At 33.2% G+C, this 27409-nt stretch overlaps 8 protein-coding genes and 4 non-coding genes across 12 annotated transcripts; 7 read left to right on the top strand and 5 right to left on the bottom strand.

The window, feature by feature from the left end:
- Positions 1-793: 793 nt before the first annotated feature.
- On the bottom strand, positions 794-4612 carry TBLA0C04390 (uncharacterized protein; the record flags this gene model as incomplete). Its single annotated transcript, XM_004179707.1, has 1 exon — positions 794-4612. One exon carries the CDS (start codon positions 4610-4612, stop codon positions 794-796), a length of 3819 nt encoding a protein of 1272 aa, XP_004179755.1.
- Positions 4613-5705: 1093 nt separating this feature from the next.
- On the top strand, positions 5706-5777 carry TBLA0Ctrna10E. Its single transcript has one exon. It is a non-coding gene; the product is annotated as a tRNA-Glu (tRNA).
- A 5512-nt stretch (positions 5778-11289) lies between these two features.
- On the top strand, positions 11290-13566 carry TBLA0C04370 (uncharacterized protein; the record flags this gene model as incomplete). The annotated part of the gene is made up of 1 exon (XM_004179706.1): positions 11290-13566. One exon carries the CDS (start codon positions 11290-11292, stop codon positions 13564-13566), a length of 2277 nt encoding a protein of 758 aa, XP_004179754.1.
- Positions 13567-14225: 659 nt separating this feature from the next.
- On the top strand, positions 14226-15437 carry NSR1 (Nsr1p; the record flags this gene model as incomplete). The annotated part of the gene is made up of 1 exon (XM_004179705.1): positions 14226-15437. One exon carries the CDS (start codon positions 14226-14228, stop codon positions 15435-15437), a length of 1212 nt encoding a protein of 403 aa, XP_004179753.1.
- Positions 15438-16176: 739 nt separating this feature from the next.
- Positions 16177-16926, top strand: MTR3 (exosome non-catalytic core subunit MTR3; the record flags this gene model as incomplete). Its single annotated transcript, XM_004179704.1, has 1 exon — positions 16177-16926. One exon carries the CDS (start codon positions 16177-16179, stop codon positions 16924-16926), a length of 750 nt encoding a protein of 249 aa, XP_004179752.1.
- A 1137-nt stretch (positions 16927-18063) lies between these two features.
- Positions 18064-18579, bottom strand: TBLA0C04340 (uncharacterized protein; the record flags this gene model as incomplete). The annotated part of the gene is made up of 1 exon (XM_004179703.1): positions 18064-18579. The coding sequence occupies one exon, from the start codon at positions 18577-18579 to the stop codon at positions 18064-18066; it is 516 nt and encodes a 171-aa protein (XP_004179751.1).
- A 636-nt stretch (positions 18580-19215) lies between these two features.
- On the bottom strand, positions 19216-20535 carry PTI1 (cleavage polyadenylation factor subunit PTI1; the record flags this gene model as incomplete). Its single annotated transcript, XM_004179702.1, has 1 exon — positions 19216-20535. The coding sequence occupies one exon, from the start codon at positions 20533-20535 to the stop codon at positions 19216-19218; it is 1320 nt and encodes a 439-aa protein (XP_004179750.1).
- A 481-nt stretch (positions 20536-21016) lies between these two features.
- Positions 21017-21826, bottom strand: RNA15 (Rna15p; the record flags this gene model as incomplete). Its single annotated transcript, XM_004179701.1, has 1 exon — positions 21017-21826. The coding sequence occupies one exon, from the start codon at positions 21824-21826 to the stop codon at positions 21017-21019; it is 810 nt and encodes a 269-aa protein (XP_004179749.1).
- A 328-nt stretch (positions 21827-22154) lies between these two features.
- On the top strand, positions 22155-23081 carry DST1 (transcription elongation factor DST1; the record flags this gene model as incomplete). The annotated part of the gene is made up of 1 exon (XM_004179700.1): positions 22155-23081. The coding sequence occupies one exon, from the start codon at positions 22155-22157 to the stop codon at positions 23079-23081; it is 927 nt and encodes a 308-aa protein (XP_004179748.1).
- Positions 23082-25031: 1950 nt separating this feature from the next.
- Positions 25032-25113, top strand: TBLA0Ctrna13S. The gene has a single exon. It is a non-coding gene; the product is annotated as a tRNA-Ser (tRNA).
- Positions 25114-25116: 3 nt separating this feature from the next.
- TBLA0Ctrna9V lies at positions 25117-25190 on the top strand. The gene has a single exon. It is a non-coding gene; the product is annotated as a tRNA-Val (tRNA).
- A 411-nt stretch (positions 25191-25601) lies between these two features.
- TBLA0Ctrna13L lies at positions 25602-25712 on the bottom strand. Its single transcript has 2 exons — positions 25674-25712; positions 25602-25646 (listed from the first exon to the last, which is right to left on the bottom strand). It is a non-coding gene; the product is annotated as a tRNA-Leu (tRNA).
- Between the last annotated feature and the right edge of the window lie 1697 nt (positions 25713-27409).

The raw sequence follows: 27409 nt of genomic DNA, 5'->3' as shown, positions 1-27409 counted from the left end.
AGCATGAGTCTTGAACCATCTATTTCAAACATTGTATTTAGCAATTCGATTCACGAGATATTGTCGTTGTGAATTCCAGCAACCATATACAAGAATCAAAATCATCCGTGCCTTGGACAATTATTCTACTTGGTAAAATTATCGATATTTGGTATATTTCGCAAAAGGTTCCTCCACTAGGGGTGCACTGTGTAAAAGCTGTGGAAAAGTACAGAAAGTCACGTGAATTTACCGGTTCTGGGTAAATTTGAAAACTATATACTATAAGGTTGTGATAATGGAGAGTTTAATGGTTCTAATAGTTGAAATCAACTAGACCTATATTGTGGGGGTTGTCTTAAGATTCTATGTAAAGCCACCAATGGGAATATTGCTGTATTAAGGCCCATTGTGGAGGAGATAGTCAAGTAAGTGTCAACAAGATAATTTATAGGAAACTAAAAGAAATTTTATAGACAAAATTTTGGCACATGAAAAATTCATAAAACAATTTCTAAATTGCTCTTCTTTTTCCTAACAAAGATCACAATATCTGTTCTTCAAACGAGTAAATTATTGTTAACAATTAAATATTGCTTAGTTATACTTTGTTGCTGCTGGCATGGCATATTATATATATGCACCATTTTAAAAGTGAGATATTTATTTATTATACTTATACATTAATATATATACTTATATATTTATATTTATATTTATATATTTTTTTTACATGCATGTATGCTTCGTGGCTTCACGCTATCAAAAAGTGTAATATACAACCTTGAAAGGTGAAAGAGTTTGGGTCTATTAATCATTCATCCTCTTCATCGTCATCGTCATCGTCATCCATTAATGCTGCAAACATATTCTTTTTAGTTGGAACCTTTTTTGGTTTTTCCTTTGTAGGTGGAGCAGCTTTTTGAGTATTACGACCTTGAGAAGTGGATCTTGCTGTAGTTATAAAATTATCTCTAGATGTTTGTGGTCCATCTCTTCTTGAACTGCCGTGCTTATTATTATGAGGCATACTAGAGTGGTTTCTATTACTATTCATTCCCGATGCATTTCTATTACTTACGCTTGAGTTCATACGTCTGGAAGAATTTTTCGATATGCTTGCATTCTTCAATCTACGTTGTTTTTCATCTTCTTCATGAATTTGTTGAATAGTCTTTGGGCCATCGTTTTTCTTTTCATTATTCCAATTCTTTTCTTCTCTTAACTCTTTGATATCAACTAATTTAAATATTATTCTAGATGATAATTCCTCTTTATCAATAATCTTTCCAATCAAAACGAATAAACTATCCAGCAATACAGAACCTTCAAGAATTCCAGAACCAGCTGTAAAACTATCGGTCTCGAATTGTTCACCAACTGTTGTTAATAATTCAATGACTGATTCTAAAGTCTCTTCAGTTGGAGTGTCTGTCAAATCTTTCATTAGTCTTCTGAAACATTCGAACATCATTTTGCCCGATAACAAATTAGAACGATACAAGAAACCAATGAAACGTACCAAACCTAGACCTCTTCTCTTAGCAGCTGCAACTTGGTAATATTCATCTGACATCATTTCTGGGGCTAATGGAGTACCATCTGGATTAGTGGGTAACTTGTCTGACCAACCTTTTTCAAATTCCTCATGACATCTGGCAACTAAGTAATGTAAAACTAATTTAGGTCCCTTCTTTCCCGGTGTCTTTTCATCAACAATATCTGTATTTATATCTTTGACTAACTTACCACACAATTGAGCGTACATTGAAGACCAGTGAGGTTCATCACATGCTTTGTGGAATACTTCCTCAATGACAACAGATAAAGTTTCACCATTCTCCTCCCATTTAGATTGATTGGCAATATTTAAAATATCTCCAGAAAGTTTTTCGAATTTTTCCAAAGTTAATTTATTTAACAATGACTTCATATTTCTTTCTGCTTCCTTTTTGGATAATAATTCAGTAACACCATCTGGAGCCAATTTCTTCTCTACTTTCTTCATTCTAGACTTTGGAACCCATCTATTAGCGGATGCAACTAAAGGAGCCACTTCAACCTTTGGTTCTTCTGATTCTTTTTGTTCAAAGGAATGTTGTTGCTGTTGTTGTGTATATTGTCTTTCAGCGTTTCTTTCACGATCTCTTCTAGAAGTATAGCCTCTATTAGATTTTCTCTCATCCATTCTCCTTGTGTTTCTCCTTGATGATGCTCGAGAGTTAGATCTGCCATCATTTCTCATAGAAGAATTTCTAAATTCATTAACGCTATTTAAACGGCTACCCATCGTAGGTGGAGCATTGCTATTAGCTGAATTATATCTACCAGTATCTCTTGAGGATCTACTTCTATTCATCATCATATTATCTGTAATAACAATTTTAGATCTAACATTAGCAACCCACTCAGGATCAGCAACAACTTTGACTTTATCTTCAAATTGTAGCAAAAATGCAGGGCCATAAGAATATTTAATATGTTCTCTCTTATAATCACATGCAGGATTTTCTATTCCTGATGGATATTTAAAAGTATAGATATCATCAATTGGCTTAGCAGACTTTAATTTGTCAAGTAAAGCAGTGAAAGTTATATAACCTGAAGGCAGCTTATTTTCAGATATATCAATCTTTTCAGTATCTTCATCTTTTCCGGTTGTATCTACTGCTAAAATAGTACCATTATTTTCTGTACCATCATTCTCTCCATATTTTTCTGGTTCTTCAATACGGACTTCTTTTTTAGTGTTTGTATTAACTTTAGATAATAAAGGTTCTTTTAAAATTTCGTTATCTGAACGGGGTTCAGTTTTAGCAGCAGCAGTATTTATATCTTCTTGTTTAACTTCTTGCAAGGTATTTACATTTTCAACTGTCTTTGGAGTTGGATCATTGGTTGGAATTGATTGTGTTGTTTTCGATTTTTCTTCATTTTCTTTTTCTTTTTGTTTCTTTAATTTTATCTTTTCCATAAAACTCAATGTTTTTTTTTCAATGTCCTTAGATTTATCGATTTTATCTTCATCTACGTTAGATTCTTCTTGAATATCAATTTTATCATTAGTCGTTTCTTGTTGCATTATTTTTCCTTCAGTATTTGAAGTAGCGGTAACTTCGTTATTGGCTGAAGAGCTAATGGTTTCTGGAGCATCGTTAGTCATTGCCACTGTTGTATCATCAGATTTACGACCATTTTCTTTTTTGGTTTCTTCAACAGAGGATGATTTTGGCATATCATTCTTTCTCTTTCTTTCTAATTCAGCTTTACGTAATCTAGCCTGTTCTAAAAATGTCTTTCTTGTTCTTGTAGCAATATCTTCTTTATTTTCTTTCATAATATCTTCCACAAGTTCAGTAGCATCCTCTTTTGTATCTATTTTGGCATCAGAGGATGGCTGATGTTTGGAGTCGATAGATTCATTCTCTGTACTTGGCTTTGAATTAGAAATTGTAGTTTGTAGTTTTAAATCGTTTGCATTGTCATTATTTGTATTAGTTTTTGATAATGTAGTGCTATCATCATGTTGAACTTTTGAGTTATTATCCAATTTAGAATTTACATGTTGTGAATGCATTGCTTTCAAATCTAAATGTTCACCAGATTTTGTAGTGATTTCAATTTTCTTTGTCGGCATATGATGAGGTGGAGATGTTCGACCAGGTGATTGTAGATCAGTTTGATTATTATTGTTTGAATTATTACTATTAGACAGGTTAATATTTGAGCCATTAGACGAACCACCATTTGAAGTGTTATTTGAATTCGAATTTGAACTCATTTCATTCATATCATTCATATTTAAATGAGTCGGCATTTGACCTGATGATGCTGCGGCTGCTGCTGCTGCTGCTGCCATTGGATTCATCACAGTGGTTGGCATATAATACATTGGAGCAAAACCATAATAATTACCCCATTGAACATTTGGTGTCATTTCATTATTATTACCATTATAAACATTTGACCTATAAGATCTATACATCTGGTTATTATTTGAACGGTTATTATTGTTGTTATGATGGTGATCATGTGAATTGTTGTTGTTGCTGTTATTGTTATACCCATTATTCTGATATCTCTGGCCGTTATTGTTATTCATATACTTGTTATTGTTATTATTATTGTTGTTGTTGTTATTATTACTAGAATTAGAATTATTAGAATTATTACTATTATTCAACCTAGAATTGTTCCCATATCTATTACTGTTGTTATTTGAATTGGAATTATTATTGTTTCTATGTTGATTATTTCTATAACCACTTCTATTGGAATTATTATAGTTATTATTAGAATTATTATAATTGTTGTTGTTGTAATTCGAATTATTGTTGTAATTATTATTAGAGCTACTATAGGCACTGTTATTATTATACCGATTAATACGACCACTGTTATTATAGTCCTGATTATATTGTTGTTGCTGCTGTTGTTGCATTACATTCTGCATAACGTTTTGCATCTGCATTTGCATTTGGTACTGCTGTTGTTGCTGAAGGTAATGTTGTTTCAGAACCTGTCCATTATCATTTGATTGTACATTATGATCTGTGGAATTCGAATCATTGGTATCGTCTGTTTGAACAGAAGTTTTAGACGGAGGGTTATCTTGATCTTTATTATCTGTCATGTTAAAAAAAGTACCAATATCAAAAAAAAGTTGATCTTTTAATACGTTATCCTACTGGTTGTTTGCTTGTTGTTTGCTGATTCTTTTTTTTTGAACTATTATTAATTATTGATTATGAATTATTATTGAAGAGTATTAATTATTTCTATATATCAATGTGTTTATTTGTATTTTTAATTTTATTATAGTCTAAATAAAAAAAAAAAATAAGGATAACAACGAAAATAGAAATAAATATTTTACAATAAAAGAAAGGAAAAAAAAGAGCAAAAAAATAAGATAAAATAAAATGAAATGGAAATAAAAATGAATAAGTTAATTGATTTTAATTAGAAGTGAATACAAAGCAATTAAAAACAAAAAATAAAAAATATCAAATCAAATATATTTCGTTAATAGCAATTTTCTTGGTTTGTATATTTCTTTTCTATCTTGATTAGTGAGTCAGAATCAAATAAATAAAACCGAATGAAATTCTATTGAATAAAATTCTATTGTCTTTGCCTTGGAATGAATTGTAATTGAAACACCAACTAAAAGGGGATTGTTTGTTTGTCGTTTAGTGGGTATACTAACCTATAGTAAAGCAGAGTATATAGTACTATTAGAAAGTAGGTAGTACTAATTACTAGATAATAGTTTGAGTTCTTTTGTAAAAAAATTTTAAAAAATAAAAAATAAAAAAATAATAATAATTGAATAAATAAATATAAGGATAAAGTGTTTTTTTCTTATATTATTATTAATTGTATAAAAGTATATGTTGTGTAATTCCTTAAGGAATTGATTGCTGGGAGTAAATTCACGAATCACACAGACACAGCTGGGCGAGACTGACAACACTTACGGTCATAACCAGTATCGTGGCGATTTAGACGCGTGAACGTTACCCGACCCGATCTGGAATATGTGTGCGGGTGTACGCACGTGACTATGAAAAATAACAGGATACAATGAGATGTAATAATTTTTATGAAGGAAATTGAGAAAAGAAGTATATTGGGTATATAATTATTCAAGATTATAATAATATAATAGTTTTTGGTTTGTACTTTTATTGTTGTTTTAATTAGAAAAAATCAAGAAATAATAATCCGATATAGTGTAACGGCTATCACATCACGCTTTCACCGTGGAGACCGGGGTTCGACTCCCCGTATCGGAGCATTTCAATATATATATATATTTTTTGAATATAGCACTGAGGTTGTGAGCCCTGGTAAATGGTATTTTGGTCAATAAACCACTATTGATAGATCCTGTGTTACTTATTATTAAATATTACCTGTTGTCTTGACAACTATAAACTTGTATATCCTAACTATATACGTAATTTTGCAAAGTGTATGCTATATATTAATATTACTTTAGATATTATTAATACGAATACTTGCTATGATTTGCATGTTACTCTTCTCCAATGCGTATTCTATTTCTTACCTTGGAAGGTCTTTGAATTATGAATCCCATTGGTTAGAAGTGTGAGGATCACATCGAAATATTTTTTGTATACTAAATTAAGCTCATAAATCCCTCAATTTTCGCATTATTTTCACTTTAGCATTCGTCCTCATGTTACTATACATTAATTGCGGGCCTACCTTACAGATATCGTTTCTGTAGAGGTTATGTATTATTATCTGTTACCTCAATGTCTATGTTGATTGTATTACTAATTATTATTGCTATTATTATTACTAATTATTATTATTACTAATTATTATTGCTATTATTATTACTATTATTATTATTATTATAATTATTACTATTATTATTATTATTAGCTTGGCATTTCTCTTGTAATGGGTTCAAATACTTTTTTCTTTTAATATATCGCCGTTATTTACAGTCATCAAGTCTTTTCCCCCAAGAATTTTGTTTTGTTCTTTCTATGATTTGCTTAACAAGTAAGATATTTCCAGTAAGTAATGAGGTCATCTCCTATACAGTATATACTATCTGCTTAGTTCCACGACACCTACTTGTTGAATTTTCTCCAGTATATCGAATTATTAATTATATATATATATATATCAATTTGAAAAACTTAAAATCAAAAACTCGTTGGTTCTCTTTAGATAAGGCACTTAATTGTAATAACCCTACTCCTTTTAGTGTTCGAGTCATTAACAATGCTACGTCAAAATATTCTGTGTCTATATTCAGCGTTGGAAAGAGGCTGACTATGTTAATAGTTCTCATTAGAGATTCTCTATAATTTGTTGCCAAATCTGACCAAGTAATTGAACGAACTTTGTCGCATGCATTCCATGACGAAACTCATTTAGATTTTTTAATTCACTTGCTTTTACTTTATGTTAGTAACACTATTCGGCTAAAGCTTGGCGTAAGCGGTCTCGATGCTAGTATTTAAATTCCCTTCGGTCAATCTGTTATTATCCATGGTGCTGACACTGATGGTAAACTATATCCTCGTGGTTTATTGGCTTATACATTTTCTTCCTCCACTGAATTTACCTGCATATATTAAGATTCTTGATAATTCCAATCATGATCTTGTTCGAGAATCAACTACTCCTAAAATCGATTCCATGCTCAATATTTTTGATGAACTTTTAAGCATCTAATATTCAACTAGTTCGGCTGTAGGTGGTACTCTTACTATCGATAACAGCATCAATGCTGATGATCTTGGAGTTACCACTCCAGATACTACTGATATTCCAGATACATCATCTATCGTTATAGAGGGTTCTAACGCATATGTTAAATTCATCGAAGAAGTTGTTGAAACCAAAGGTTTCCCCAGTAAAACGATAAACTGTACTTTTCAACCTATTTCACCAGATACGGTCACAACCAACCAGAACTATTATTCAGTAATTAGACCCCAGTTTGCTTGATACTCACTATTTTTTTTTTCAAATGCTCTTCTTTATGGCGACAACGATACTTCTGATAAAGTCTTCTCTGATGACCACTTTAATGATCTTTCTGACGCCTATGCTTAACTTCTTCAAGAACTTGATAATATCCTCAATGATAACTCTCCATCTAACACCATGCTAGATAATCCTACAGATGGTACTCTTACTTCAACTGACCTCTGTCATCCTCCTATTGCTACTACAATTACTGCTTCAAAAACTAGTTCTAAGCCCAAATCGGTTTACTCCAAATCCAACAATGGTCCCTTACCGGTTGCTCCTAATAAATTTTATAATACCTTTAAAATGATTAGAACATCGTTATCCAAATTAAGCGGTTGTGAAAATAAAAATCAAGATATAATAAAATCTGAAGAATCTGAACCTTTCGCACTAAGTAGGTTGAATGTTGTCCAAGTGATAGCCATCATTAATAAAAAAGCCTAAAAAAAATTAATTCTCACCAGTACTATGAAGCAATTGAGTAATCTAAAAGAAATAAAAAAAGAAAAATACCATGTCAAAGATCCAATGAGAAAAAAAGCATAACTGATCAGAATAAATGGGATGATAAAGAAATGATCATTGATGGAGAGACTGTTCCCAAAGATAAAAACATAATAGATGCGGCCCTAGAGGAAACTTACAAAAAATCAGGAAAGTATGATTAGAAAGTCATCACAAATACAATCCTTAATGGCATGTCTTACCAAGACTATAAATTAAACCAAAACGGAGGAAGCCTTAAGACAGTGCTTAATGGGCAAATGGAATTCAACTGAAGAAAAGTTAAGGCCATGTATGCTTAAAAACAATAAATTGATTGTATATTTATTTGTTGATGATACAATAACTTCATTAGATAATCCAGAAGATACTCCAGAGTTAACTAACAAGTTGAAAAGAAAAATGGAGCACTCTATGGAATCTTGTGTTGGTGTCAAGTTCATGCATGTATATTTTATCTCAATGCCCCTTTGATAGATAAAGAAATGGAAGTAAAATAGACAACTATCACTACCACTATCTGGATATTTGTTGTATGATGCCTGATACGTGATGAATTATCATCTCTATTAACTTTTTACTATTAGTCGTTTCGGCTGCATACCAGATTGGGTAAAATTCGAGATAAGCGTAGGTGAGATAGAGATTGAAAAATTTTTAACGTTTAGCAGTTACAAAAGCGATGATGGAAAAAAATATAAAATTTGATAAACAAAAAAATAAATGAAATTAATTATTAAACGTAGGAATGATAAGTAAGTATATAGAATATATAAAAGAACACGAGTATATAGAGTGTAAAAATAAATATAAATAAATGCAAAACAAGTGCCAAACAAATGATTATTCTTTATTTTTCAAGAATAAATTTTTATAATAGACAATAAACATTATATTGAGCAATAGCAATAGATTGAACTCTAGTATGGATTGCCAATACACTTGATAACCAGTTGATTTCTTGAAATAATAATCTGGTATTTTATTGATAGGCAATATCTGTATGACTCTCATGGGTGATTGTGTGGGTGTGTGACTGTATGTAGTAGGAGAAGCAGGGGAATACCTTAAAGACTCACGATAAAGTTCGGAGTATATATAGTGTTCATGATTAGAAAACAAGCCACAATGATAAGCAAACAGATGGGTTTACCGTAAGGGGCAGTGCATGTGAATACGTAGGGGAGGCGAAGTGAAGTTGAGCCCAATTCTTGAATTGGTGAGTAAAAGAGAACGGAGAGTTGGACAGTATTACCAACGAATTAGTGATTTGATAGCGATGCGATATGATAACGGTGAACAGTGAACAATAAACGATGAACGATGAACGATGAACGATGAACGATGGATGGATCATTATGGACCAGTATGACACTACACCATCACAGATCACTACAAGGCATGATGTTGAGTGGTGGACATCCAGTAAGATTAGAAGCGACAGGAACAGGCGAGAATGTTGAAAATTTGCATCTGCGTTTGCGTTGTGGTGGCAGTGTGGCTCTCCGGTCTCCCTCCTCTGTAGCTTGGTCCTCCATGTCATCCAACCCTCTTAGTCAGAGGGTTGGATGACACGCCATTTGGTAGCACAACATTTGGTAGCACAACATTTGGTAGCACAACATTTACTAAGAGTTAGGTAATGCGGCGGGTGCCTCCGCTTTGTCCATTCGCCGTTTTGGCCAGTGGTTGACTTCGTTCCGTTGCGTCTTGTTGTTTGGCTCTGTTTTGTTCCGCGGGGCCGGAATGCAGCAGGAATGTGCAACCAATTCCGGCAATTTCGAAAATTTGAAAAGTTTCAGCAGATGCAATGCCCCTCTCTGCCCCGCCACAGCGCTTCCGCCGTGTTCTGCCGCTTTCGCCAGGATTCCGTGCTGTTCCATGGACTTTACAAGATGCGCCGTATATAAAAAGAGGCTCTTGGCAGAGTATAGCTCATCTCATCAATACACAACACTACACAATCAACCAGCCAATCTCAAAAATCAAAAAAAAACAAATCACACTTATATCACATCACTCATAATCATGCAATCTTCACACGCTTTAGACTACTCAAACAATCTAGACAACGCTCACAAAGAACTCCTCTTCAACCTCCTAGAGAGCCGAGACGAAGCCGAGACTCTACGCAGACTTCGCAAACCAACTGTTCAATACACACATCATGCTCAACGCTACGCTGCTTTACAGGGCTCACGTGTCTACAATTTACGCGAGCGTAGAGGTAGTTCAGTAGGATCCGGCGACGTCTTACTCACATGGTAAGCGCAACTCCAAGTGCCATTGCACTGCAACCACAACCGCACTTGTAATCACTTCCATACCGCCCCCTCCGAACGCTGAGCCTCCCTAATTCCGAGGCTCTCCGAGATCCTGCATAAACACGTTATATACGCGTCCCATACATACATTCTACATACATTCTAAATACCTCATCTAATTATAGATCATTGCTATTCTTTTTTCTACTCTTTCCTCCTCCCTCTCTTTCCTCCTCCCTCTCTTTTCTTTTTCTCTTTCTTTTTACTTGCCTTCTCCCGTGCTCGGCGTTTCTTGTTCCCACTACTTGAAATAGCAGCTGCAATACCACTGACTATTCCAATTGCCCAGCCAAAGATTACTCGGCTGCCAATTGCCTTTGCTAATCTTTCCCAAGATCTGGCGAGATCTCTTTCTTTTTTTTTGCTACCTGTTTGGGTAGCAGGACCCTTGTGCCTGCTGCCTGCTGCCGGCTCCGGCATTCCGAGAACACTCCGTAGAAAAGTCTATGGAACGCTCCGGGCGCTACTAATTTAGAAATTTACAAACCCCAAAAAATTAACCGCTCAGACAAGTAAAGCCTCGTACTATTGCTCTTACTATTGTCATTGCAAAAACTTATTCATAGTATAATCTCAAATTGATTTCAATTGCTAACGTGGAGATTCTTACAAGTATAGTATTACGTACGGTGACTTTTACACTTACACTTACACTTACACTTACACTTACGCTTACACTTACACTTACACTTACGCTTACACTTACGCTTACATTTACATTTACACTTACTTAACAACTAGTTAATTCAATAATACGTCTTCAATTCATCATGACATTAAATGTGTCATGATTGTATGAATTTCCCTTATCTAATGTAGTAGGAACTGCAACTTCAATAACTGCTGTAATTGTCACTGCACTTGCAGTCATATTTTCAAGTATAAATATACCACATCTTTTCATCTTTATTTCAAACTTCTCTCTTCTCTTCCCTCTCAAAAAAACCATCAACTAAAAATGTTTAACTCAAACACATTATCTTCATGGATTCTATTCATAGTATTACTCGGCAATTCATTTGCTCAAAGTAATATCACCACTACTACTAACGATTACACACCTAGTATCATCACACCTACTTCTGCTACCACTTCTACCGCCAATGTCTCAACTGCTATTTCATCCGCAAATTTTTGGGTTACAACCACTGTTACTGATATTTTAAACACTGTCACCATTACTGATACTTTAAACACTGTCACTCATACAACCACTGAATTCAGGACAAAGACAAGTTATGCCACTGTTCATATCTACGGTAACACTGAAACCACCACTGTTGTCGTTACTGATCACACTATGGCTACTTCGTTCTCAATCTACACAATTTTCACTTCTCATATAACCGCTACTAGTACCGAAACTAAATATACAAACGCTACTACTACCGTCACAAACACAGACTATATCACCACAGGTACAACCACTGAAAAGCAAACTGTTATTGACACCATTAAGACAACTGATATCGATTCCGTTACAACCACAATGACTTTAACCTCAACCAATTTGGTCACATCCACTTATGAGACTACAAAAACTTTCCCAGTGACAGTCACATCTGTTATTACAAACACTGACTACAGTGGTACTGGTACCATGCTCACTACAAGCACTTTCGTTGTCACCTCTACTAGTAATTATACTGTCACCTCTGTAGATTCTCAAACTTCTCTAGTCACTCAGACAATCACTGCTACCACTTTAGAAACTGATACAATTGATGTCACAAATACAGTTCAAGTTGCTTCCTCCACTTCCATGGCTACTTCCACCGCTACTGTCACCGCTACTGAAACTAAACATATCACAAACCCTGGAATTGTTAATTCCACTGAAACAATAACCTTTGTCACTTCTTACACTACCGAGATCTCTACTATCGAAACTATTCCAACTACAATCACTAAAAACGGTTCTTCTATCACTTCTACCATTTTAACTACTCATTCTATTCCAACTACAATTGTCTCCACTGAAACTTCTGTAAATGTTATTGAATCTACATTACCAGTCATCTCCACCATCCTCACTTCTCAAACTACTTTAGTCACTCTAACTTCAGTGTATGAACAAACAAATACTAAAGAAATTACTATTACTACTACTTTCCCAATTACCAAGACTATTGAAGAAACTGTCACTGTTAACGGATCTCCAACTACTTCTACAATCTTAACTACTGAAACCGTCCAAACTACTCAAGTTATCACTGAAACTTCAGTAGAAAGTATTACCACTATTATTCCAGTCACTTCTACCATTCCAGTGACTCATGATGTTACTAGTACTCATGTCGAATCACAAACAAGTATTGTTACTATGACAGATGGTTCTGGAAATGGTGCTGGTAACGGCTCTGATGGTTCCAACAATGGTTCTGATGGTTCCAACAACGGTTCTGGAAATGGTGCTGGTAACGGTTCTGATGGTTCCAACAATGGTTCTGATGGTTCCAACAATGGTTCTGATGGTTCCAACAATGGTTCTGATGGTTCCAACAATGGTTCTGATGGTTCCAACAATGGTTCTGATGGTTCCAACAACGGTTCTGGAAATGGTGCTGGTAACGGCTCTGATGGTTCCAACAACGGTTCTGGAAATGGTGCTGGTAACGGCTCTGATGGTTCCAACAACGGTTCTGGAAATGGTTCTGATGGCCCCAACGGCAGTATTGATGGTATTAACGGCTCTGGCTCTAATGGTTCTGACAACGGTTCTGGTTCTAACAACGGTTCCAACGGTGGTGCTAACGGGTCTGGTTCCAACAACGGTTCCAACGGTGGTGCCAACGGCTCTGGCTCTGACGGTTCTAACAACGGTTCCAACGGTAGTGCTAACGGGTCTGGTTCCAACAACGGTTCCAACGGTGGTGCCAACGGCTCTGGCTCTGACGGTTCTAACAACGGTTCCAACGGTGGTGCTAACGGGTCTGGTTCTAACAACGGTGCCAATGGTGGTGCCAACGACTCTGATAGCTCTAACAATGGCTCCAATGGTGGTTCCAATGGTTCTGGTTCCAACAATGGCTCCGGCCATTCTAACTCAGGTAATGGACAAACTGAAAATGGTTCAGTTTCTCCAAGCGAAACTGAGAACTCATCAACTATACCTTCTGTCTCAGCTACCTCTCCATCCGGAACAGTTGCTGTCCAAAGTGCTGAAGGTGCTGCTGCATCATTGAACATATCTTGGTTCATGCTAATAATCCCAATTTTAACCTTCTTCTTTTGAATAAACTAATTTAGGAGTCATTTGATGCTTTTATTCCTTTTTTCCTATATCACTCACTTCCATTTTCTCTTTTATTTAGTTCTAAACTACCTCTATCTATCCTAATAGTTCTTAGCGTGATGAAACCTGAATTCAATCTCGCATTTACGTGTTTCTTCTCATTTTATATTTTTATCTTTATCTTTATATTTTTGTAAAACAGTCAGACATTTATTGTAACTTTTAATTATACCCTTAAAATATTTAACCATGCCCATTTACATACCAAATCCAAATTTGGCAACCCGGTAAATTTCAGATTCTGTGAAATCAGTTTTACACCCGTTCACCATGCTTTTTTATTTTCATTTTTTTAATTTTTTTTAATTATTACTGAAAAAGGATATATGGTCACGAGATACATATTACCCTTTGAAGGCACTAGGAAGTAAAATTTTTTTTTCTTGTCGTGCTCATTCGTTTATTTTTTTTTTTTTTTTTTTTTTTTTTTTTTTTTGTAAAAAATTTTTAGATGAGCTTACAGAGCAAAATGCTACCTCTTTCTTCTATAGGTGGACTAAATAATTCTTATAAAATAGATGATGTTTAGACTTTTAAGAAGTACATTTTATATTTTCTTGCTATATAGAATTTCTAAAAAAAAAAACCAATAACTTGAAATGGCTAAATCATCCCAAAAGAAAGAATCTAAGAAAGATCTAAAAGTAAAGAAGCAAGAAAAGATTGAATCCCCTGTGGCTTCTGAATCAGATGCCTCTTCTGATTCTTCTTCTGATTCTTCTTCTTCTTCTGAATCATCTGATGAATCTGACAAAGAAGAAAAGGAAGAAAAGAAGGAAGAAAAGAAAGACGAGTCCTCTTCTGATTCTGATTCCTCCTCTGATTCCTCCTCTGACAACTCTTCTGATGAATCTGACAAGGAAGAAGAAAAGAAGGCTGAATCCTCATCTGACTCAAGCTCTTCCTCAGACTCAGACTCAGACTCTTCTGATGATGAAGAAGAAGAAAAGAAAGATGCCAAGTCTTCTGACGAATCTTCATCTTCTTCCGAAGAAGAAAAATCTGACAAGAAACGTAAAGCTGACGATGAAGAATCCTCTGAATCCAAGAAACAAAAACCTGATGAATCTGAAGAACCTGCTACTATTTTCGTTGGCCGTTTATCCTGGTCTATTGATGACGAATGGTTAAAGACTGAATTCGAACCTATTGGTGGTGTTTTGAGTGCTAGAGTTATTTACGAAAAGGGTACTGACAGATCTCGTGGTTACGGTTACGTTGATTTCAAAAATAAAACTTTTGCTGAAAAAGCTATTAAGGAAATGCAAGGTAAGGAAATTGATGGTAGACCAATTAACTGTGATATGTCTACTTCTAAGCCAGCTAGTAACGGTGGTGATCGTGCTAAAAAATTCGGTGACACCCCATCTGAACCATCTGAAACTTTGTTCTTAGGTAACTTATCTTTTGATGCTGATAGAGACAATATTTACGAAGTTTTCAGCAAATATGGTGAAATCATATCTGTCCGTATTCCAACCCATCCAGAAACTGAACAACCAAAGGGTTTCGGTTACGTTCAATATGGTGATGTTGAAAGTGCTAAGAAAGCTTTAGATGCCTTACAAGGTGAATACATTAATAATAGACCAGTCAGACTAGATTTCTCCACTCCAAGACCACAAAATGACAGAGGTAACTTTGGTGGTCGTGGTGGTCGTGGTGGTCGTGGTGGTAGAGGTGGCAGAGGTGGCCGTGGTGGCTTCGGTGGTAGAAACTTCAGAGACTCTGCATCTGGTGCTAACTCTGCTCCATTAGGTAGAGCCAGAAACGTTGCCCATTTTGAAGGTACAAAGAAAACTTTCGATTAATATGTTTAATGAGTTGATTTCATTCATTTCACATAACATTTTTAAAAATTTACCATAAAAAACATCGGCATATTGACTCCGCCATATGTATAAACATTTGAATTTAAAGAGAAGTTTATGATCTTTTTATCTCAAATTTGTATATTATTTGTATAAATATTAAGTTTATTATTGAGTTATTATTCTTCAATATTTTATTCCTAACATTAAACAAATTCAGTTATCCATGAGAACTGATGCATGAAATGCTTCATGAATCCGTATTAGGATGTTTTTATTCTCCAAAATAAATTATGTATATTTCAAAACATTTTCGGTTTAGAATATAATAAATATAAACTAGCACATAACGGCTTTATTATAAAAATGATACATAATTCCGTAAGCCAAGTATATATATCTGTACGACGCTCTTGAGGTATTGTAAATTAAAAATAGCTTTAGTTGAAATTTTACATTGTGATTAGAATTGAAACAATACTTTACAGTTTGTAAATGTAATGTACAACGATTGTGATTTAAAATTGTCTTGCTTTTTTTCCTTTCAAAGAATTAATACCATGTTCACGTGATATGCATACTTTGTAAAAATTCTTTTCTATTCCGTTTTTAGAGCCATGAGCATCACCTATTGGCAATATAGAAAATTGCGATGAGATCCAAAACAGGATATTTTATAATAAAATGATTGAATATTATAATTAGTTAGCTTATAGGACGTAACTTCGCTAGTAGAGCTATGAATGTTCAAGATAGAAGACGATTATTGGGTCCAGCAAACGCAAAGCCATTAACTTTCAACACACTCACTACATCTAATGAATCAGATGAACTGAAAAAAACTGTTCTGAAAAATGAAGCGTTAGAGGTTGCTCTACATACTGGCTTTGTTTCAAACTCGAATGGATCCTCTTTAGTTGAAGTTAAGGATGTCGCTAATTCACATCATGAAACTTCTCTTATTACTTCTGTCTATGGCCCTAGAGCTATCAGAGGTTCATTCACATCTCAAGCTTCTTTAAATATTCAACTGAAGAATGGTTCACTAGAGAAATATTCATCATCACAATTAAAAGAAGTCGGCAATTTTTTAACAAATATATTTAAATCAGTAATAAATTTACCTAGGTACGCAAAATCTGGTATCGATATCTTCATTTACCTAATATACGATAAGGAAATCCAATCCAATGAAAAATCAGATAGTACAAACTCGATTACTTCTATATTACCACATTGTATTACGGGTATTACTCTAGCACTTGTTGATGCTGGTATTGAAATAATAGATATGGCTGCTGGTGGAATATATAAAGGGAATGTATTTGCTTTCATTAAATCTGGTGAGGAAATTATTGGATTCTGGAAAGATGAAGGCAACAGGGAAGATATCATGAATTCTATAGATAATTGCAAGAAACAATACGACGAATATAAAAATATGATGTTAACTTATCTAGTAGATAAGGAAAACTGTAAAGCCAATTAATTCAACTAGTATTGCCGAATAATTATTATATTTTTTATAAGATACATACGCTGCACTTAACTTAATCTGTATACCAAGTAATTATTAGTCAAAGAAAATATGCCCATCACTGATATAGTCAATAACATAAATAAAAATTCTTTAAGCATTTTAATTCTGCAATAAATGTCCTATTCTAAACGGTCAAGGACATCTCTTATTTCAAATACTTTTTAGATATAATTTCAATGCTTCCATTCACAGCTTTCATATATTTTTTTGATAATGAGATATCAAAAGAATTTCGAAGTAAATCGCATAAAATCGTGAAATTGAATTCTTCAATGAAGTTACTTCTTTGAAGCTCTTTCCCCTCAAGCTGTTCAAAATAATCTATTAATTGGATGGATAATTCTGCAGGACTTGTAGGCCTTAACGTAGGAAATTTTATTTCTAACAAATCAGAATATTGTATGATTGTATTATTTTTTGGCTATAATATCCAAATCGATATAATCCTGGTTTAACTGGAAGCATAAAAGGAACAAAATACAATCCTATACATTTGATTCCCCCTTTCTGTTGATACTTACTATCTTCCGAATTTTCTACAGCTGAACAACACATATATTTAGTGCCAATATATTTTTGGGAGTTTTTCTTCGATACTTTAAATATGCCCACCCAGTCATATTTTGAAAACTCGTCATTAATAATTTTAACTTTAAGGTCTATTGGTTGGGATAATAAATGTGAATTAGGTTTTTCACTTTGAATCTCCAAAGTTACCACTTTGTTTCCATCTATATCATGATAATTCTTATTTTGTGTATATAATCTGCATCCAATATCTGGAAAATGCAACCTTTTATTAGGAAATTTAAAGTTCGTAAAGTATGAAACAATTCTATATTCAAGGAGATATAGTAGCTGAATAACAGAACTAACAACCCTGTTCTTTAATAATTCTTTTTCAAGGGCTACTGACACGATCAGAATTTTCGTACACTTTTGCAATGTGAGGCGATTCGATGAATAATACAAATATAAAATTCAGAGCCATCCAAATAATAGCCAAAATAATATTTTCGGAGTTAAAGTTAGTCATGAAGACAGATCCAAATACACCTGCAATTCCAAATATTGCGTCAGGGTTATTTAGAAACCTATATATACCTCGTGATGATAGTTTTCAATAATGTAATCCTTAGGCATTTTACTATTTATTTCAAACTTTGAAAATCTACTGAGGTAACTTGTATTGTCAGATTTGAACAAATGTCTCTTTTTGGCAAAGATTGTTAGAAACTCATTTTTTGACTGAAAATATAAAATAGACCCTATACCAAAATTATATGACAGTCTCCAAATAATGTATTGGATAAGGAAAAAGTTTCTGGTCAATTCTCGCCCATAATTATTGACTAAGATGTACGCAAAGTAAAAGTTTGAAAAAATAATTAAAACAATAAAGCATTCTAGGAAAGATTTTTTAAGTCTCGGATCGAATAAAGATATAACCATATTATGTGTCTGGGGCGGCTTGAAAGAATATTTGAAAGAACTAGGTCTTGCTGTAGGAAATTTGTAGATTTCATCTTTCTTTAAATTATTGCTTTGTTCATCGGAAATGTGATTATATACTTTAGAAATGACATCTTTTTTTGAAAGCATTGTCCTTATTTGCACTTTTTAATATATTAAAATTAGCTATATCAATTAGACTTAAATATTAAAGCTTTAAAAAAGATATAAACTGAACTTAAAAATTTAATTGTTTTTTCTATACTATTTAAGGATTTAAATATTTTTGAAATGTGCTTTTGTTAAGTGATTAGCGCTATTCGGAGTTTTGGAGTACCTTGTAATTAGGGATATTCTAGGAAACTGAGAAATTTTAGTATTTACGAACTTATACCTGTTAATTCTGATGTAAAAAACTACAAGCCTAGGTTACAACATCGTAGTATAAATATATATATATATATATATAATGCATTTATAGAAGATCGTATATAAAAGTCATGCAACTCTAGTCATACATGTACAATGATCATCAAGCGATATCACATTCTATAGGGAACTTTAATAATCTCAGTAATTACTCCGGCTATTCAAAACGAAATTAAATATTTTCAGTCATATCAATGAGGATATTTGGAGTTCTTTCGAGTAAGAATGATGCAAATAAGTTGTCTCAAATAATGTAATAAGTAAAAGTTTGTAAGGTTAGCTATCGCTGAATAAATTACGTTGAATACAGACCACGAGTATCAGATAGAGAGCAAGAATTAAGTAAGATTACAAAAATTAGAGTAGATACTCTTTACGTAGGTTTGCAACCATTGTCTTTTGATCTGGTGGTAGGGAGCCTATTTGGCTATCTGTTAAAGTCAATACTTGTTTAATCATATCTTGTTGTGCTTGAGGAAGAGACTGCAATTTAGTTAGATTAATGTTAGGGTTGCTGCTAACAGCTTGCTGAGGTTTAGGTTGGAGTTGAGGTTGGGACTGAGTTGGTCGAAAGGAAGGAGGTGGAGGCATAGCAGATTGATTAAATCCAAATGGCTGTTGGTTCATATTTTGTCCTTGATTCATCATGAAAGGTGGCGGTATGTTCATATTCATGTTCATGTTCATTGGAGGAGGGGGGGGTACAGACATAGGATTTACATTCATACCCATATTCACGTTCATATTCATTTGTGGATTCATTTGCATGTTCATTTGTTGAGCCATTGGATTCATCAACATATTCATACCTCTGTTCATTTGATTTGGCATGTTCAGTCCAGCATTCATAGTTTGAGGTGATTGAAGTTGCTGAGATGGAAATCTAGATAACACTTGTGTAACTATGCTATAATCTATAAAACCCATTTCTAATAAAGCTTGGGACAAAGTAACAATCAACTCTCTATTTGTTTTTAAAAACTCTTCTAATTGAGAGCGAGTATTGCTACCTTGTTGGCTTGCAAGAATTTTTAAATTCGAGATGATTTCGATGACTTGTAATGGTGGTATTTTACTTAAATTTTGAGAAATTTGATCCGGGGATGTTATTATATTTGGTTGGAAAGCTGGCAAATGTTTTGATGCTTTACCTAAAATGTCAGGTATAGAAGCTGATCCAGATGTGTTGTTACCTGCTGGAATTTGAGAACTAGGAGTAGACGATGATGGTTGAGCTGGTTGAGAAATGGGTTTTCTCGGAATAGGTATTTGAGTAACCATTTCAAAAGGTAATTCTAAATTGGAATCCCATGGATAAGAATCTCTTTGAAGGTCTAAGATTGGCCTCTTTACGCCATTTAAGAATGTATCCTTATATTTGCTCGGTATTATCATTTCCATTTTTAATGGCAAGTGTTTGATTTTGTTCAGTAATTCAAAGCCATGTTGGCATGTTTTACTGTCTGTGTATTCTACAACAATCCCTGTTAGTTTCCCAGTCCGAGGATCTTTCTTTGATTGAACAGATACAATTGGTCCAGAACCAGCTACTACAGATGATATTGTATCTTGAGTCCAATCATTAGGTAAACCCGTAAAGTGAATAGCTGCTGATAGGTTTGCCGGGGTGAGAATATGCCTCGTGTTTCTTTTTCTTGGATCAGCTGACTTAATCATGCTGAATGTTTAAATGTATGTTTATATAGTATTGTATGAGTATATGTGTGTGTGTGAATAAGATAAGATTTTGGATGGTTAACAAAGCAATTTTACAATTCTAGTTCTGTTATTTTAAATCTTTGGTACTGATTTTAAAAATTGTTTTTTTTTAACTTCCATACAACATGGTGTAAATAAGTTCCGTTTTCGTAAAATTAACGATGAACCCCGGGTAACGGGGCTAGCCAAGCACATAAACTATCTTGTACAAATAGTAGTCATGCAAGGACTACTTAAGTGTCATGGCTCCTAGGAGTGGATAGTACGAGATATGCTTATTTATATCTATGAAAATATATAGGTTTGTATGTTTCATTTATTGTCTCTAAAGGCTGTATTAATGATGGAAAGCAATAAACATTTGTGGAATAGTAATAACAATGTAATTAAATGCAAAAGTTTGGTTGGTGAGGATGCTATTTGAAGATATTATTTGGTTCTATATACGAATCTCACCATTTGCCACAGATTGTTTTAAATCCCATAGTGCCATTTTTTCATCATCGGGTAAGATGGAAATTTCAGCATCTGATAGTTGCATTACTTTTCTGATCAACTCAATTTTCTTTTGGCGTTCCTCTTCAGTATCCTGAGGTTCTTTAGAAGACTCTTCGTGAGAGTTACTATTAGATGGGACAGCTAGTTGTGTAAGGTCGTCTACTTTGCTTAAACCATTGCTGAGTAATAGTTCTGCAATTACAAACCCCAGCTGCGGGCATTGCTTAATTAGGTTCACTGCATCATCATTGTTATCTTTAGCCCATATCTGGAAGGTCTTCAGTAATTGCAATTGATCTTCTTTGCTTCTTCTAGCTAATAAGCTAGAAATCATCATTGCTGGTGTCGTCATATTAATGTTAACATCAACACCTTCTGGCACATTAAATAAGGTGTTGGAATCATTATCACTGGATAGTATGTTATTACCCATATTGCCACCTGATGCGCTGTTTGAATTTATATTATTAGAATTGTTCATATTAGAATCATCAGAATCATTAGCATTAGAATAGCCACATTTAAGAACTCTTGAACCAAATGATAAACCGTTTAAATTCCTTACAGCACTAGCGCTTGAGTTCAAATCTTTAAATTCCACGAAGGCATATCCTTTTGACTTTCCTGTCATTGGATCAAACATCATTCTTAAGTTTTGAACTGGACCAATATTTTGGCATAAATCCAATATCTGTTCCTCGGTTTGGTCATAAGGAATAGAACCTAAATAGACTGTTTTCGATCTGTTCATCTCAATTAAGTAGGTTGTCTATAGTATATATTTAATTTATCTGATAATATAAATCTGTATCGAGATATATTTGAAGAATTTGAATCAAGGAAGGTAAGTATATTTTATCCACGACTTTTACCTTATTGTAATATACTTGAATTTGAATGTTACAATGACAAATTATTTTAAAAAATTTCGGCCTTGTTTATAAATCCATTATCGATTATTAAAATATCCCAGAAATAAGAAAAAAAAAGCGAGATGAGATTTTGACTGTCAGAAAAAGTCAACTAATAGTTCACCTCTAAACTAAATTAAAAAGAACCCTGGAGTTTATTCAATTAAAATGGAATCCAAAGAAGTTAGTGTTTTGGTAAAAAACTTAGAAAAAAATAAGACTAACGATAAAGTAGTTTTAGAAATCTTAAAGACATTGGAGAAAGATGTGGTGGCCACAGAGAAATTACTGCGTGAAACTAAAGTAGGTGTTGAAGTCAATAAGTTTAAAAAGTCAAGTAACCAAGAAATTGCTTCCATGGTTAAAAAAATAATTGGTTCTTGGAAAGATTCTATTAACCGTCAAAAGCGTAGTAAGTTAAGTAGCACTTCCACTCCATCACCATCAACAAATGCCAGTATGCATGACAAACAATCTCATAAAACAGGAACTTCTGAATCCAAAAAAGATGATAAATCAACTCATATCAACAAATCTACTGTTGCCAAGGGTAAACCACGTAATTCTCGTATTGACGGAGTAAACACAACTTTATATAATCATAAGTTACGTGATATGGTTGTTAAAGCTTTATATGATGCGTTAGTTAAAGATAGCACAGAGTCATCATCATTAATTTTGAAATTAGCGACAGAAGTAGAACTGGAAATGAAAAAATTTAGTGATCCTGATGTAAATGAGAAGCAATACCGTGATAAATATCGTGTAGTTTATTCTAACCTAATCTCAAAAAATAATCCAGAATTGAAGTTCCGTATTGTTGGTGGTGATGTTTCACCTGCACGTTTGGTAACATGTGATCCAAAAGAACTAGCCCCAGAATCTTTAAAGAAAGAATTAGAAGAAATTGCTAAAAAAAATCTATATAACGCTCAAGGTGCTACAGTTCAAAGAAGTGTAACAGATAGATTTACATGTGGTAAATGTAAGGAAAAGAAAGTATCATATTATCAACTGCAAACCAGATCTGCTGATGAACCTTTGACCACATTTTGTACATGTGAGGCTTGTGGTAATAGATGGAAATTTTCATAGTCTCCAATTAATGTAAGATGAATGCCTATAGATATAGATGTATACACAACTAAATATAAACTCTAAAAAAAACACGTAAAAAGTAGTATTTAATGAAAATAAATAAGTATAATTAATTTAACTTTGACCTAGGTTAATTATTAATTCCTAATAATGAATTTTTTTTTATTGCAACTATTCTTTTATAACAATATTATTGAAACACACTGTAAGAAATTATTTTTCAGTCTTTCCAAGTTTTAAAAGCAATAAAATCGTCACCTAAATTTTGAATTAAATGATAACTTTAAATTTCTCTATAAATAACTCAACTTTTATGTGTTTTATTAAGAATATCTAGATCTCGAATAATATTATGTTATATTTAGTTTCAAAATCATAATTTATCAAGTATTTTTCAATGCATGTAATGCGCACGAATGTAATATAAAAAAAATTTAAGATTATATACTATAATTTGCTACACTAAATTTTAGAACTACTATAGCATTCTAGGTAAGAGCTCTTTGCTGAAATTATCACCTAAAGCTTTTTGGGTATTACGTTATATTGCTGGCAAATACTGCCAATAAAGAAAATTGAATAAAAAAAATAGGCTAAGATATTGGGATGTGACACAATCACTTGGTTAGTTATCCTCTTTACATATGAGTAAATAACTTAAAAAGAATGATTTTGATAAAGTACTAGATAATATGCGCTTTATACTCATAAAATTAGGGTACAATGTCTATGTAAAAGGTAACATGCTTGTTTAAGGGGCTTTACTTAATAGGTTAGAATTGTTATAATAAAGTAGGGCTCTTACTGTGTATAGATATTTATGTCTAATAACGTGGTTGTATCGAAGTAGTTTTTTCTTGGCCACAGGCAAACAATATGCTGGAAAATAATATAATTATTATAATTATTTCTTAAAAAGACATTTTTATCAAGTATTTAATTTCTACATACATGATTTGGTTTTGGGGAAATATTGAACAATAGTAACAGCAATGAGAGAGTATGCCAGAATTGTCAATATTAAACATAAAATGAAGTTAAAGTGACGCAAGCAAAATAGAGATGAGGATGTTAGAAATATAAACAGAATAGATAGTATAGAGTGTAGAGAGAAGATCCTTGCTTCTTTGCTTGGTGGTTTCTTTTTTTTCTATATAAGAGAAATCTAAGAGAAGTTCACGATGAAACAAAGAAATTTTGTCCCTTTATATACGTTTTATTTTCGTGTGTAGACACGTTGATAATTGTAATTGACTATTAGCAATTGGTCAATTACTTATCAGTTTTTGTATTAATTAGGAGTGTAATGTCCTTAGATTGGCATTAATGACTCATTAAATGACTTCATATATGGCCTTAATTACATGTGTTGATATGTTTGGTATTGTTTATGATTTATAGTAGCGATATCGGAGATTGATAAGGTTAAATCAGTGAGCATAGGTGTTTGTGTTTTGTAATTGGGTTAGTGACGTTGGATCCAAGACGTTAATTCTTGGTTCTATGTCAACAACACCTGTTGTAAACCAACTTAGGAGTACGATACACTTAAATAGTAACTACCAAAACTTAACTTAACAATCTTATTAACTTAACACCAGTTAATCCTTCGAACTTACGAATATAATTGTTGTTCTTCTTAAACTAAAAAACTATATGAAAGAACTATAAATTTATGTCTTAAGTCTGAAAAGCTGGCCTTTAAATACTTTTCTAAGGTCAGCGCCAGCTTTTCCATTTTACTTTAATTGGTCTGTTTATAAACTTACTTACAAGGGTAGGAGTGCACAGTTTGAGTAATTCTGGCTAACTAGTAGAGATTATGCATCGAACAGATATTCACAGGTATGTAACTAGCAGTTGCTCAGTGTTGTGTATAATTTCTAGTTAGCAACTTGTAGATGAGTATAAAGTCAATCTCGTCTACAACAACATCAACGAATAAAAGGCAACTTGGCCGAGTGGTTAAGGCGATAGATTAGAAATCTCTTGGGCTCTGCCCGCACAGGTTCGAATCCTGTAGTTGTCGTTTGGTTTCGTGGTCTAGTTGGTTATGGCATCTGCTTAACACGCAGAACGTCCCCAGTTCGATCCTGGGCGAAATCAAATTATATTTTTTCTCACCTGTCACAATTTTTGTGATGTAACAATTTTAATCTTTGCTACTCCCAGTAGTATATCTTTTTGGCTGCTAGTTTAATACCAACCGTTTATTAAACTATACAACTATATACCTGAGCCTACGTAAGTTAAATATTATTATTATTACGTTCCGATTTGTTCACTATACACTTCCATCTTTTGTATTTCGTCCTTTTTGTTTTCTGGTTGTTACCTCTTTGTTCTACCTTAACCCTCTAGTTTATTCTTTTAGCTTTAGATTCTTAAATAGAATTTATGTTCATGATTCACTTGTTAATCTACATGTTAATCTACATGTTCATTCCGTTATCAGGTGATCCTGATTTATACACGTGACTAACGTAGGTCACACTATGTGATACAGGAAAAAAATAATGGTTGCTAAGAGATTCGAACTCTTGCATCTTACGATACCTGAGGATCCCACTCTAAGAGTGTTAAGTGTAAACTTGAATCAGGCGCCTTAGACCGCTCGGCCAAACAACCTTATAATTTGTTGATTATGTTGTAGACGAGATTGACTTTATACTCATCTACAAGTTGCTAACTAGAAATTATACATAACACTGAGCAACTGCTAGTTGCATACCTGTGAATATCGGTTCAATGCATAATCTCTACTAGTTAGCCAGCATTACTCAAACTGTGCACTCCTACCCTTATAAGTAAGTTTACAAACAGTCCAATTAAAGTAAAATGGGAAAGCTGGCGTTGACCTTTGAAAAGTATTTAAAGGCCAGCTTTTCCAGACTTAAGACATAAATTTATAGTTCTTTCATATAGTTATTTAGTTTAAAAAGAACAACAATTATATTCGTAAGTTCGAAGTATTAACTGGTGTTAAGTTAAGAAGATTGTTAAGTTTAGTTTTGGTAACTACTATTTAAGTGTATCGTACTCCTAAGTTGGTTTACAACAGATTATTGTAATGCGAGACTGATAGGACAATGGTGGTGTTTCAGAGTTCGGATGGTACTGAGATCAGTAGTTACAGGTTTACTGGGATTCAAGAGAGTTAGACATTGTTATACAGTGTTTAAGATGTAAAGACGATTACTTTATTTAGAAATATATTCATTTTAGCTATAGTATTTACTATATATTAAACACTATATAACAATGTCTAACTCTCTTGAATCCCAGTATGGCAGCGCCACGCCTAGTTCTGATCTAGAGGAAACACAGTTGGTGCATGAACAGCTAACTTTGATTAAAGAAAAGATTCAACTAAACAGAAAAAAAATGATTGAGCTTTTATCTAATGAAGATTTAGATACTGATGAAGCTCAAGAGATGATTAATAAACTTGACAAATCTAAGACATTTTTAGAGAATTTCAAAGAAAAATGTAACAAAGATTTGAAATATTTACAAAGTCAACAACAACAATTGGCAAAGAAAGAAAAGTTAATACTGAATTGAAGGTTGGAGATAACAATGAAAACAAATTAAACAACAAAACTGTCGAGAATAAAGATACAATGGATAAAATTAATTCCATTGATGATTTATCAGATGTTGAAGATGTTGTAAATCTAATGTCACTAAGAGATGACAGAGGAGATTATTATGAATTTATCACCAACAATGGTGAAAGTCATAAATTTTATAACGAAAATAAATCAGCAAAACTTGATTTTCTAATTGGATTAATATGGTCAAAAGATTTCTAAAGAAATGGAACTTTGATAACATCACTAAATGTAATTCAGCTGATGATATTCCATTAGTGGAACATAAAATTATTACCCTGGTTATCCAAGAATCTTTAGAAAACGGCTTTAATAGATGGAAAAATAATGATGTTATTACTGCGTTTGAAATTTTAAAAGAATTAAAAGAAATGTGTATTGATGATTACCCGAGAGAAGTTAAAGACAAAATGTGTAAAAGAATTCACATTGATAAATTCTGCTCAGATACAAATGAGTTGAAAGAAGTTTTAAATAACATTATTTTATTAGAAAATGTACTGTGAAGAAAGTAGAAAGATACTCAACTACAAATGAGTTCATTAACAATAAGATTAAAACAACTCTAGATAATCAACTAGTTATGATGGTTGATATTAAATTAGCTAGTTTAAATAGTGATGACAAAGAAAATATGTCACCTACAGAATATATACAGAATATTGTTGACACTATAAAGAGTATCAAAAGAAAAAATGGCATACGTCCAGG

The sequence above is a fragment of the Henningerozyma blattae genome, chromosome 3 (genome assembly GCF_000315915.1).
Source record: "Henningerozyma blattae CBS 6284 chromosome 3, complete genome".
Lineage (NCBI taxonomy): Eukaryota > Fungi > Ascomycota > Saccharomycetes > Saccharomycetales > Saccharomycetaceae > Henningerozyma > Henningerozyma blattae.
The sequence above is the reverse complement of the archived record's forward strand: the minus strand, read 5'-3'. Positions and strand labels throughout refer to the sequence as shown.